The sequence below is a fragment of the Besnoitia besnoiti genome, chromosome III (assembly GCF_002563875.1).
Source record: "Besnoitia besnoiti strain Bb-Ger1 chromosome III, whole genome shotgun sequence".
Lineage (NCBI taxonomy): Eukaryota > Apicomplexa > Conoidasida > Eucoccidiorida > Sarcocystidae > Besnoitia > Besnoitia besnoiti.
In genome coordinates, this window is record NC_042358.1 from 941,241 (window position 1) to 953,621 (window position 12,381).

Here is a 12,381-nt window from a genome sequence, read left to right on the forward strand (position 1 = left end):
CTCCTGGGGAGAGCAGCCGGCGAGTGGTACGTACTGAGCCCAGCTCTGCTGCGGTGCCCGCTGTTGCTAAGGTTGAATTTGCTGGCGAATCCAACACGCTGAAGCTCGTCTGCAGCGAGCCGACTTCGGTGGTACCGCCGACCCTGCCTGCCAGCAACACATTGTGCGTCAAAGGTGCGAGCCTTTTGCAATGCAACACCCTGGGTGAAGGCAAAAGCGCCGCGCCCCTGAAGACGTTTGTTTCTGAACAGCGAAGGGAGCGATTCAATCCAGTGGCAACAAGGTGATAACACGGAATATACACTAACCATTCCTCGTTCTGCTGCTCCCTTATGCGACAAGTCCTTCTGGGTTGGGTGCTCCAACCCCGTTACGGAAACCAATACATCCGCCTGTGAAGTCACAGTGGCTCTAAAAGCAAAACTATCGACAACAAACGAAGGCAACGTTGTCCGGTTTGCGTAAGGAGCAAACAGCAACGAGAAAGGCCAGCGGAAAGTGCCCCGGTCCCCCAAGGCAAACAGCCTGACTCTCATCTGCGGCACAGAAGGGGCTATCCAGCCTACAAAATATGGGGAACAGTATTGCAGTGGAAATGTGAAGGACGACTGCTCCGGTGCTTACAAGACCGTGCTTCCTGATTTCCACAAGGGCTGGTGGACGCCTGACTCTTCCGACGAGACTTAGTGCAAGTTGGTGATTCCGGAAGATAAATCCCTCGGACCACGCAGAAGATTCTACTGGGCTCAAGTATATGGCTGCTTCAACGAAATCGAGCGAAGCCGACATGGGTGCCGGTAACAGGGAAAGCTCCACTGGCATCAGTGTCCCCAATGTGGGCTGCAGAGCTTTTGGCTTCACGTTTCTGATGCTCTTAGTGATCGCCATCAGGAGGTTCAGCCAGCAGGCTCTTCCTCGTCGGCTGCGGTTCGTGCCTGGGGTATGCTCTCTAGAGTTACAGGTTTTATTCCCCGCTTGATCGTGGCCCTATATCCACCGTATTAATTTGCGCTGCCGGGCGAGTTTTTAAGAGCTACCGTTTTCTTCTCATTTCGCGTTGCTCCGCCCTGGCGGGTTGTTCTGCTTCGACCCGGCTACTTAGGGTCAGACTGCAGAGTCTGGTGGCTGTCGACTTCTCCCGCAAATTCTGCTTGCGTGTGCGGAATTTGGGGTCTTAACTCGATCATGGAGCTGTGATCTGTACAGCGTACGCGAACCTCACCGCGTTTGGTGTTTTCATGGGAGCCTCCACGTGGGTGGTCTCTAACGCAGTCACGTTGGACGGAAGACTGGCGGATGCTGCGGCACGAAAGCGCTCTTTGCTGTAGCTATCTGTAGAGCTGGCGGCCGGCGTAAATCCTCCCAGTAGCGGCACACCTAGTCCGACATCAAATCTGGTCCAGCGCTGCGTTTGTGCAACTACGAAAACACGGACATTTTCCATTCGTTACAGAGACATAGGAGTACAGTCGTTTACTCGTATTACCGCATTGATTTGAGCACACGCCACTTGCATAATAAGTTGTCTTCTGTCCTATCGATCAACGCTTTTGTGTTTCACCGGGTTGAACGGGGGTTGGTAATGCCTATCAGCGGCTATGAGTGCCGGTGGGAATTCCAGGGCTTCCAGGCCTCCGGCAGGAATGAACCGCGTGAATATTACCACCTTTCACACGCCTGTGAAGCCCGGCGTGCCCTTGTTACCGCATTCATATCCCCTGTTGTTCTTACAAGTGTGTCGACAATTCGACGAGTCAGAGCCTGGTTGAGACTCTCTCGATTGGAGTTGCCAGACTTTCCATTGGCCCGCCCTGGCTCTGAGCAAGGAAGTCACATGGGCGCGTTCTTTCACGGCGATGGTCAAACACCGGGCACTACCCCCGCATGTTGAGAAACTTCTGTTTCTGTCTACAGTATCGCATTTTGGCGCTAGCTGGCAGCATGGTATATACCTCACGTAGAGTTCTGTCTCAAAGGATCTCTGGTTTCGCACTCCGTTGCACATCGGATACGCTTTTCTGCCATTCAACATGTCTAATGGACGAGTGGGACTTCGGCAGGGACGCCAGCGGAAGGACGAATTAGGTCTGCTCGACTAAGCCTCAAGAAGTGCGAAAGTGGTCTTGCGCAGCTTCCACGTCGTCGAACGAAGAGCCGCAGTGAGCAAAGGAGCCCCTCCCCCGACGCGGCGACTCGTGCACGTCATCGAGGTAATGCTCGCCCAGGTCGCGGCCCTTGCCACATCGGAAATTGTCTATGGACTCAGAACTGAGGCATGCTGTTTTTTCGGAAGTTCAAGTTTGAAACTGCCGCTTCTTTGGCGAGCTCGGTGACACGTTTTGTCAGGATAGCACCCGCGTTTCGGGAGATACGTGTTTCACGGAGCAGCGCATCTTGTGCGAAGCCGACATGGGTGCCGGTAACAGGGAAAGCTCAACTGGCATGAGCATCCCCAATGTGGGCTGCAGAGTCGCGCGTTTCGCGCTTGTTATTCTCTCAGTGAGCACGCTCAACATATTCGTCGACGATTTTGTCAGGGGGGAACATTTTTCGGGGGCAACAGCAGCCGCTACGGCGGTCCTCAGAACAGCAGGAGACGTGGCAGGAGCCCCAGGTATTTGCAAGAAAGTCTCTGATGGCGTGACAAGCTGCACATGCGCGGAGTTGTCCCGTCACAAGGCGACAGGGGCTGCACGAGGCGGAGGTGGATCATCTGGAGGGGAACCTGCGTCTGCCGATATTGTATTTGATGGAGATAACACGCTGACGCTCACTTGTTCTACACCGACGACTATCGTACCACCGTCCTTGCATGAGGACAACCTAGTGTGTCTCAGTGGCGCAGAACCTTCCAAGTGCAAGACCAAGGACGAAAGCACGGGATCAGTCGGCCTGCAGACCCTTCTCGAAGGCGAAGGAAGCGAATCAGTCAAATGGATCAAAACGAAAGACGAATACGCGTTAGCGGTTCCCCGGAGTGCCGCTCCGCTCTCCGACAAATCATTTTGGGTCGGCTGCTTGTCGCAACAGCCGACAGATAAAGCCGCATGTAAAATTACCGTGGCACTGAAGGCAAAGGAATCGACAACAATCGACGGCAATGTGGTTCGGTGTGCGTACGGAGCCACCAGCAACGAGAAAGGCCCGCAGAAAGTGACCTTGTCCCCCAAGGCAAACAGCCTGACTCTCGTCTGCGGCTCAGAGGGGGCGATTCAGCCGACGACGTACAATGAACACTTTTGCAGCGGACAGATCAGTGACAACTGTTCTGACGCGTACACTGCCGTCCTTCCTGACTTTCAGAAGGACTGGTGGACGCCCGATTCCTCCGGCAAGACCCCGTACAAGTTGGTGATTCCGGAAGATAAATTCCCTCAGACGGAACAGATGATTTCACTGGGCTGCAAGTATGCGGCTGCTCCCGCGAAAGCGACATCTGAGCATGACGAGCCTGAACCGACTGTATCGACTTCCTGCAGGGTCGACGTTACGATCGCGGCAGCAGGCTCTTCCTCGTCAGCGGCGGTGCGTGACTGGCGTATGCTCTTTGGTGTTTCTGGTTTTATTCCCCTCTTGGCGGGGATTCTATCTATGCTGTATTAGATGCAGGATCTCGGCACGTGGCAGGAGCTCCTGGCTGCACGCGGCGTTGTACGTGCTCCCATTAGCTGAATCGTGCCTTGCCCGTTGGTCAGCCTCAGCGCACAACGCTCTGTGGACTCCCGCCAGTATCAGCCTTTTTCGTCAGCTCTAGGGGCTGCTTTCTCTTGGAAAAACAAGCCTGTACGGATCCTTCTTCCGGAAGAGATTCCGGCTTTTTGTAATGCTGGCTGGCTCCGTGTGAAAGACTCTGCCTCAAATTTTGGTGACAGAGCCCCGTATCTTGTTAGAGTACGCATACACTCGCACGCTGTGAGCCGGTGGTTTCATCCGTGCTTGTATGTTTGCTGTCCGTAGTGCACAGTAGGCGAGGCTGGTCTATTCACTTAGCATGCTTTGCTGCGGTCATGACATGCGACACACTCTCAGAGCCGGATAACGTCTGCATGTGTAAAACCGGTGAGGGCTCGAGCCGGCGGTCCCCGGGTGCGTGTAAAAACAGCGGAGGCCTCGCCTTTGCATTGCTGTTGCCCCTCTTCGCTCGCAGATATGGACGCAGCTAGGTTTTCCAACGAGCGACAACAATTTGAAAAGAAATCTCTCTGGCTTGTTTGGGTACAAAGAGAACGCGAGCACTCGCGCCCGTGAGTTGCAGTAAACAACAAAGAGAATTCACCACGCCCATATATGGAACCTCTCTTGATGAGAAGCATACTCGCTGATGCTGGACATATACAGACACGAATATGCAGCCACACGAGTGACCACACACTGTCGCTACATGTAGGGGAATAAAAAAAAATATTGGTCCAAAATGCAAGATATGCAACGATAACGCGCCTCACAGTCAATCGAAAGAGCTACGCCTCCACCTCAAGCGACCTCCGCTCGGCGCGGCAGGCAGGGCGAGAGAGGAAAAACCCACTGCGCAAGAAAAGTAAATACATCAGCACACACACCCTTGGAGACATGCACTGGCACAAAATCACCCACAACGCGGAGAATGGTAGACTGTTCCCACACCCTCTGTACAAATAATACAATGCGTACAGCGTTCGAACAGAGGGTCAGCAAAGTCATGAGACGCATGCGCACACAAGCAGACAGTGGTTTTACTTGAAGCTTTTTCGTAGCATGTAACCAAGGCGGAATGTGTGTATAGACATATATATAAAAGCAAATAGTCTCTGAACTCCGAAATGCTAGTGTCGAAACCCGCAGAAATGAATATATACGTATATGTTTATGTTTATGCGTATTAGGTATCTGGAGTTCGCCTTAGCGGAAAAACGCGTTAGCATGCACGCAAGGCGACTTGGGCAGGGGCGAACGCAGCATCCATTGTCTCCGCCATTTCCACCACTCATGCACTTCGCCTCGCTCTCTACGGAGGGAGCACAAGGAAAACGGCCGCGAGGAAGAAACAGAAAGGCATGAGGCCGAAGAGGAAGACGCTGAAGTCGGCTGTGTGGACGCAGACAGAGTCCCGAGCCATGGAGTAGAGGAAAAGAAGGAAAGACGACGGCTTCTCCGGCAGCGGGAGAGCCGATCCCAGCGGAATCAGAACCCGGAGGCGTCTCTCAAATTCCGCAGAACGGCCGGCCGCCTCCCACTCCGCATCCAAAGGAGAGGAGAGCGCGGACGCGCGCGAAGACGAGCCAAGAGGATACTGAGGCGGAGAGGAAGTCAGAGGCGCGAAGGTCGACCCCCCACGCAGCCACTGAAGGAAACGGAAAGGCAGGAACGGAAAAGAGGGGAAGTACGCCTTCTGGACAGTCGAGAGACTCTCGTAGGCATACGCTGCAGCATCCTGGGTGGTAGCCTGCAGCTCTCCGCGGTAGGCCTGAAAAGAAAAAAACACAGGCCGCGAGGTGACAGAAGGCGGAACTGGACATCCGGGGAATACGCGTGGCGCGCGGAGAAGCTGGGACGATACCAAACAGGTAAAGGGTAGCAAAGCAGGACGTAAAAACGCACCACGGGGATAGAAAACAGAGGGAGCAGAAACAGAGGATTGAGACACGCCACAGCGAACACAAAAGGAAGAGAGCAATCGTGGAACGAAAGCAGAGATAACGGGAGAGGCAGCGGCTGCGAGCATCGCCACACAAGTTGAAGAGAATACGCGAGAGAGCATAGGGAGAAAAGGCATGGGAAAGAACGCGAGCTCGAGTCAAGCATGACCAGGCAAACAACAAACACAGACTGAAACATTTCTTTTTCCGCACCTTGAGCGTATCGGAGTCTGAGACAAAAACAATAATGACGAGGAAGAAGAGAGCGACGAGGAGCTTTCGCAGGACCGTGGCAACCATGACCATCCTGCGTCTCCTCTTCCACCTCTTCATCTCCGTCTCGAATGTCTTTTCCAGATCCTTTTCTTCCCTCCGTCTCTTCTCGTCTTCTCCCTCTTTCGCCTCGCCTTCGCCTTCCTCGCCTGCCATTCTTTCGTCTCCTTCTCCTTGCTGGCCTTCCTTTGACCTCAAGCACGGGCGCGGCGGCTCCTCCGCCTGGAACCGCAGGGGGACGACGAGCCAAGCCATCGGAATCAAGAACAGCGACAGAAAGGCGGACATGCCCCAGTTGAGCAGCTGCGAAACGAAACGCAAACAGAAGAGACAGAGGGCGCCAAGATAGTTGAAAAACAGAAGTGCCGGGGCAGAGTTAGAACCCCGGACGATTGAACTGCAGCGGGAGGTGACAACCGACTGAAAGCAGAGCGAAAGCGTGTCCCGAGGCCGCCGTCAAAAACTCGAGAGAACCCGGGGCGCCCAGACCGAAAATGCCTACCAATGGCCTGCTCCTTGTGATTACATTCAACGAGCTGCCGGCTCACACGAAAGCGCTGAGCGCGGGAACGAGCCGACTCTCAGCGCCTCCCCAGGCGTGGGCGTTTCGGGAGGGGGCGCCTCAGTCCCAGTTTGGTTAGTGTAACAAGGAGTCTACAGTCTATCGGGACTAAAGTTAGCGTAATCAATGAAAAGTGCTCCTAGCACCAGCGCTGGAGCCCACGAACACGCGAGCGCCAAACACGTGCGACGAGAGAACGCAAACGCGACTGAGACTCGAGGCTGCAACGAGGCCAGCGCCTATGGCAACGACCGCAGATGAGCGGCCTTTCGCCGAATCACGTGAGCAGACGAAGAGAGGAAGCGTGTTGACAGGAATACGGAGGGACGGTGATGGGCTCAGGATCCCTTGTCGCTGCGGCGCGACCTGATTGAAGACTCACCGTGAGCATGACCATGATCCACACTGCAAAGACGCGGACGCAGAAACCCCTAACAACCAGCCAGAGAGGCGGCGGGGCTTGCGGCGGACTCCACGCTGTCTCAACTTGTTCATCACTCTCTTTCTCTTCGGCGGTCTCCTCTCCATCCTCCGGCGCCTTCGTGGGGTCGTCCTCGGCTGCCGCGCTGTCCACGGGCGTCGCCTGCGCGGCCTTCTCCCTCTTCTCGGCCGCCAAGACACGCTTCAGCGCGTCCTCGAGCTCCTTCGCCTCCCGCTCGCGCGCCTTCTCGTCCTCAGTCTTCTCGCGGATCGGCGTTTCCCACAGCGTCGCAGGGTTGCGAGAGGTGAACAGCAGCTGCGCCGACGGCGCGACCGGCGTGCCCCAGGGCAGCGGGAAGGGTGTCGCAGAAACCCGCAGCGGCGAGAGCGAAGAGGGGAAGTCCTCCCCTGCGGCGATTCGCTGCGCCTTGATGCGCCTCCCGAGCCACCAGACGAAGGCGAGAAGCAGCGCGTAGAATGCAAGCGCGATCTGAAGCCAAACGCTCGCCTTCTGAAGAAAGAAGCAGCACACACATTCATATCCCACGTAAAGCACACACGCGGGCACAGCGACATCACCAGCCACGCTCCTGCACTATACATAAAGATTTATAGATGTAGAGATATAGATATGAACAGACATAAAATGACGGCCCTTGGCTGCGCGGGCGTGGTCATATGTGCGGCTGCGGCTAGACATTCGGTGACCGCTTCAGGAAGAATAAGGTGGGCGTCTGATGTTGTCGGAAAGCAAAATGATGACGGGAGATGCCCAGATGCGCACAGATGTATACAAGTGCTGATACTCCATCCACACACTCTGCATATATATATATATATATATGTATATATGTGCATGCATCGGCAGTGGCATGCATCAGGTGGGGAAAAAACCGACCGAAGCGGTGGCGGACACGAGCGACGAAGACGAGACAGGAAAGAGAGTGCTACGGTAACCCGTGTCTCCACAGCCACACATTCCTTGGGCATTTGGCGAATCCACACAGTTGCGAGGTGGCATATTTAATGCACACGCAGAACGCCATGAGGACAGAGGATGTAGAGTAATCCTATGCTCGTGCGCTCACGCCAGAAAAAACATTTCAAAATGAAAAGAATGCCGGAGATATCGCACCTGGGCGTACTGTAGATACGCTTCGCGTTGCCACGAAGAGCAGAAGGGGACGAGCGCGTACGGGTCGCCGAAGAGAAGCTCGTTGACAGACGACTTGGCAGAGAGAAAAAGAAGAAAGACAAATAAACTGTCTGCGGGAAGACGCAGGCTCTTTGGAGGGTTCGTCCGGCCGATTGCGGTGAAACAGGCAAGCGGAGCAAACGGACTATTCATCGTAACTGTTTACATCTCCGTCAAGCTAGTGTTGGAGCCATTCGTGTACTCCGCTTCTCTCTCAAAGGGGAAGGCACAACCCGAAGAAACAGCCCACGAAGCTAGAAAAGAGAGCAACGAGCGAAGGCGAAACTCGCGTATACGAGGCAAAAGAGAAAAAAACGAACACGAGAGAGCGAGAGATGCGTCCCACCAGACGGGCGCGCGAACGACTACCGCGTGGCAGTGAACAGCAAAACCAGAGACAGCGAGCGGCCGTAGACAAATTGCGTTACCTTGGTGGCGAGGATGAAGGCGGGCAAGCTACACGCGAAGGCGAGAAGCAGCAGAGCGACTCCAGCCAGGAAGCCGCGAATGTCGCGCATCACGCGAGAGGACAGGATCTGCAAGAATAACAGAGAAGGAGAACAAAAGACACAAACGTCTCACCCCGGTCGACGCGGCAGGAAACGGTCGACTTGAAACTTTAGAAGAGCAATTGCAATTGTATGCCCATATGCATACCCATGTAAGGGTGTGTCCGCATGCGTCGGCATGAGCATCAATGAAACATAACGTACACAAGGGAGTCTGCATGCAGTGCTGTCTAGAAATGGCATTAGGACAACTGGGCTTTTCTTTCTCCACTCCTGAGTTTGCATGGCCATTTCGTGTCGAGGACAGACACTTACTGGAACGAGAAGCAGCGCCAGCATGATGAAAACTGGATAGAGGTACCCGCCCGAGGAGACGTGACTGTGTTCGCTGACGAAGAAGTAAAAGTTGAACGAGTGGTGAAGCGTCTGCAGGACGTTGCTCTGGCTTCTCGTCACTCTCTCCAACACCCTACACGCATACACAAGAGCCAGAGAAATGATCACATAGACAAACGGAATTGAGCGAGCGGCGCGTGCATCCACTAACGGCCATCTACACGAGATGTCGGTCTCTATTCAGGCAGGCCTCACCGTAAGCGCCTAAGCCTGAACGTTGCATGCTTGAATGCTTGGGAGAGCATGCACACACAACGCAGGCAGCGTCTCTCCATGCTGAGTGGAACCCACGTCCGCAGCGTAGAGCAGAGACAGCTGGTCACCTCCGTGTGCCCACGACGCGAGCCGACAGATTTCGCCCTGGCCGCCAGCCTCCCGCCTCCCGCCTCCCGCCTCCCGCCTCCCGCCTCCCGCCTCCCGCCTCCCCACCCCCCCCCCCCCCCCCCCCGCCCCCCCCCTTCTGTGGCGCTCGACCTTTCTGTTCTGTCTTACCTCGCCAGATCTCCCCACCTCGTGAAGGGGGCTTCGGCGGCCGCGCGCCCGCCCTGCGCGCCGTTCTTCGCGACGACAGTGACGGCTGGAACGGCCTCTTCCAGCAGCGGCGCGTGAGGCCGGTGTGCCCCCCAGTTTCTTGCCATTCGAAAGACGTACTCCCACGTCTAGAGAGGCAAACGAAACAAAAAAAGGCCAAAGCATCTCGCCGCGCAGCCCCAGCAGCTGTCCACGGCGAGTCCGTATCTCCGCAGCCCATCACACACACGCCCACTCGAATACAGGCATGTGCTTCTGCATATATATATATATATATATATATATATTGGTAATTCTATAGATTTATAGATTCGTCTATTTGTATATATTTGAACAGATGCACGCGCGTGGTCTGAGGTGTGTTTGGGTCTTGGACACGCAAGCGGACGAGAAATACAGTCTCCTTCTAGAGTTGGCTGGTCGTCTACTGCGGCTCCTTAGTCCACAGCCCAGGCTCCTGGGCACCTGGGAGGCCGATGCGCGAGTTCGCATCACAACCTGGGCTGCAAAGTGCGCCACTCTCTCTGATTGCGCCAGAGGACACACATCTACAAGGAAACGCGTGAAAGTTCACGCGGAAGCTTGTAAACTTGCAGATTTTGCGTGCAGGTCTCAGCCTGGGGTTCCGCACGTTTCGCATCCGGACTCGAGCGCCGACGCGTCCGGCCTCGGAGATGACGACGTTGACGATATCCTGGTTGGGCAGACGTCCATCGGTGCCCTCCACGTCGGGCGAGAGGAAGCGGAAGCCTTCTTCGCGCTCGGGACTCTCTCTGTCGGGCTCCAGAGCGACCGCCATGCGCAGCAGGCCGCGGCGCGGGAAGAAGGCGACCGACCGCATGTACGCCCAGAGCCAGGCGCGCGCGCCGGCGGCGTAGGGAAGGCGGAGGTCAGAAAACACAAAAATCACGTCGCGACTGAGCCACGGAGCCGACTGCTGAAGAAAGATGCTCACGGCTGCGGAAACCGACGCCACAGATCCTGCACCCGGCACGAAGGGCAGCGAAGACGACTCAGGCGACGACGCCATCAGCGAGGGAAGATGCAGCAGAGAGTAGTCGACTGAAGTGAGGACTGCGAGCGCATCGCGGCTGTCGCCGCGGTCGCTCTTCGCGACCGCGACGAGGTTGTAGTGCCAAAAGCCGCACACCGGCTGGTCACTGCGCACGCCGGCGCCGCGCCGCTCAGTTTCCTCTTCGTCGGCCAAAAAGAACGGCTGCAGGTAGGCCTCGACGCCTTGAGAGGCAAGAAGACGCAGCAGCTGGCAAAGGAAGGCCGGCGGCGCATTGGCGAACGCGAGGTCCGGCGAGGCGGAGGAAAGCGGCAAGTCGCTCCCGTCGCACGAGCTCAGGAAGAGCGTCTCGGGAAGGTAAAGGAACGGGTACGCGGTCGGCTGGATGTCGCTCGCGGGCACGCAGTCCATCTTCACGAGCGTCCGCCGCCGCGCCTCCACGGCCTCCGCATCCCCCTCCGTGGATCCTTCGTGTCCGTCTTCCGCCACGCCGTCAGCCGCGGCCTCGCCTCCTCCTGCGAGCTGCGCAGCCTTGACGAGCGGCTCGAGTTGCTGGGTCTCCGTCTGCGCGGCTTCCTGCAACAGATTGCGAATGCGGAAGAGACCGGTGTCGTCGTTGAACATCGAGACGTGCACGCCATGCGAGAAGCCGTGCTCATCGACGACGGTCCGCTGGTGCAGCCCGTCGAAGGAGAGAAGAAGGTACACGCCGACAAAGAAGACGAGGCCGACAATGGATCGCAGCCTCCAGAGAAGCGTCGCCAGCAGCACGTTGCGCGCGGACGCGCGCTTGCGGGCGTCAACGCCAAACGGACCGCCCATGGCCTTCCGCCGCCGCTGCAGAATCTTAGATACGCGAGTCTTCAGCGGAGCGAGCAGGCGCGCCAAGCGCGGCTTCGCCGCACACGCAGGCGCAGGCTCCGCGGACGCGACTTCTGTGGCAGACATCGTGAGAAGGGAAGCGAGACGAGCGGAAGGGAGCAGTGCAAAAAGCAGGCGCAGCCCCGCCCACAGAACCACCGCAAGACGGGTAGGAGCGGCGCGCGCGAGAAAGCCGGGAGATGTGGCGCGACACGCCAGAAAGACCACAGAGAGCAGTGGGAAGGACAGCGGGGCCAGAATACGAGCATGCAGCAGAAGCGGGGAAGAAACGCGAAGAAGAGGGAGAAGAGCCTCCCTCACGCCCCTGATTCCTCCCTTTTCTGCCCTCTCGACAGCGTCAATCCTGTATGCAGACACCTACCAAGCTGGACATGCACATGCGGCTCCGAAAAGCGACTGAGGAGAGGCACACAAGGGAGAAAAGCTCCACCCGCCGCCGCAGCACATGGCAAACAGTGCTGATACACAGAAGGACGAGAGAAAATACCGCACCGAAGGGAGTCCGTAACGTGCGCTTAAGAGGGAAGCGAGCCAGGGGGAATGTTCAGGAGAAAAGGGGTTGCACGAGGGATAGTCAAATGCAGGATAGAAGAGGAAAGAGAGACAAATGGGGGAAGGCAAGGGAATTACGGGCGAGAAAACTGATGATGAACTGTAGCAGGCATCTAGCGAAAGTCACAGGTTCGTGACTGTGCTTCTGTATGCACGCCTGGAGAGCTACTCAGGCGGTCTCCCGTGTCTTGAACCGATGACACATTTGCCGTGTGTTTTTTCATTCATCTCCAAGAACACGCCCCACCATGCCACTTTCTGCAACTTTCCCAAAGGTGGCAAGAGAGAAAGGGAGAAGAGACAAACTGGCAGATTCGCAGTCTCGCTGTCATCCACATGGTTTCCTCCAGCATGCGTTTCCGTCAAGGGAGGGCGGGATTCAGCGCGCACTGCCACACAGGTGTGTACGGAGACACCGCTATTTTCTCATTCCC

At 56.4% G+C, this 12,381-nt stretch overlaps 2 protein-coding genes across 2 annotated transcripts; one reads left to right on the forward strand and one right to left on the reverse strand.

Annotated features, from left to right (window-relative positions):
* Positions 1 to 2,409: 2,409 nt before the first annotated feature.
* On the forward strand, positions 2,410 to 3,603 carry BESB_044490 (SAG-related sequence; the record flags this gene model as incomplete). Its single annotated transcript, XM_029362900.1, has 1 exon — positions 2,410 to 3,603. One exon carries the CDS (start codon positions 2,410 to 2,412, stop codon positions 3,601 to 3,603), a length of 1,194 nt encoding a protein of 397 aa, XP_029220266.1.
* A 1,381-nt stretch (positions 3,604 to 4,984) lies between these two features.
* Positions 4,985 to 11,461, reverse strand: BESB_044500 (uncharacterized protein; the record flags this gene model as incomplete). The annotated part of the gene is made up of 8 exons (XM_029362901.1): positions 4,985 to 5,443; positions 5,829 to 6,191; positions 6,833 to 7,381; positions 8,006 to 8,098; positions 8,494 to 8,601; positions 8,890 to 9,043; positions 9,463 to 9,629; positions 10,133 to 11,461. The coding sequence occupies 8 exons, from the start codon at positions 11,459 to 11,461 to the stop codon at positions 4,985 to 4,987; spliced, it is 3,222 nt and encodes a 1,073-aa protein (XP_029220267.1).
* Positions 11,462 to 12,381: the final 920 nt, after the last annotated feature.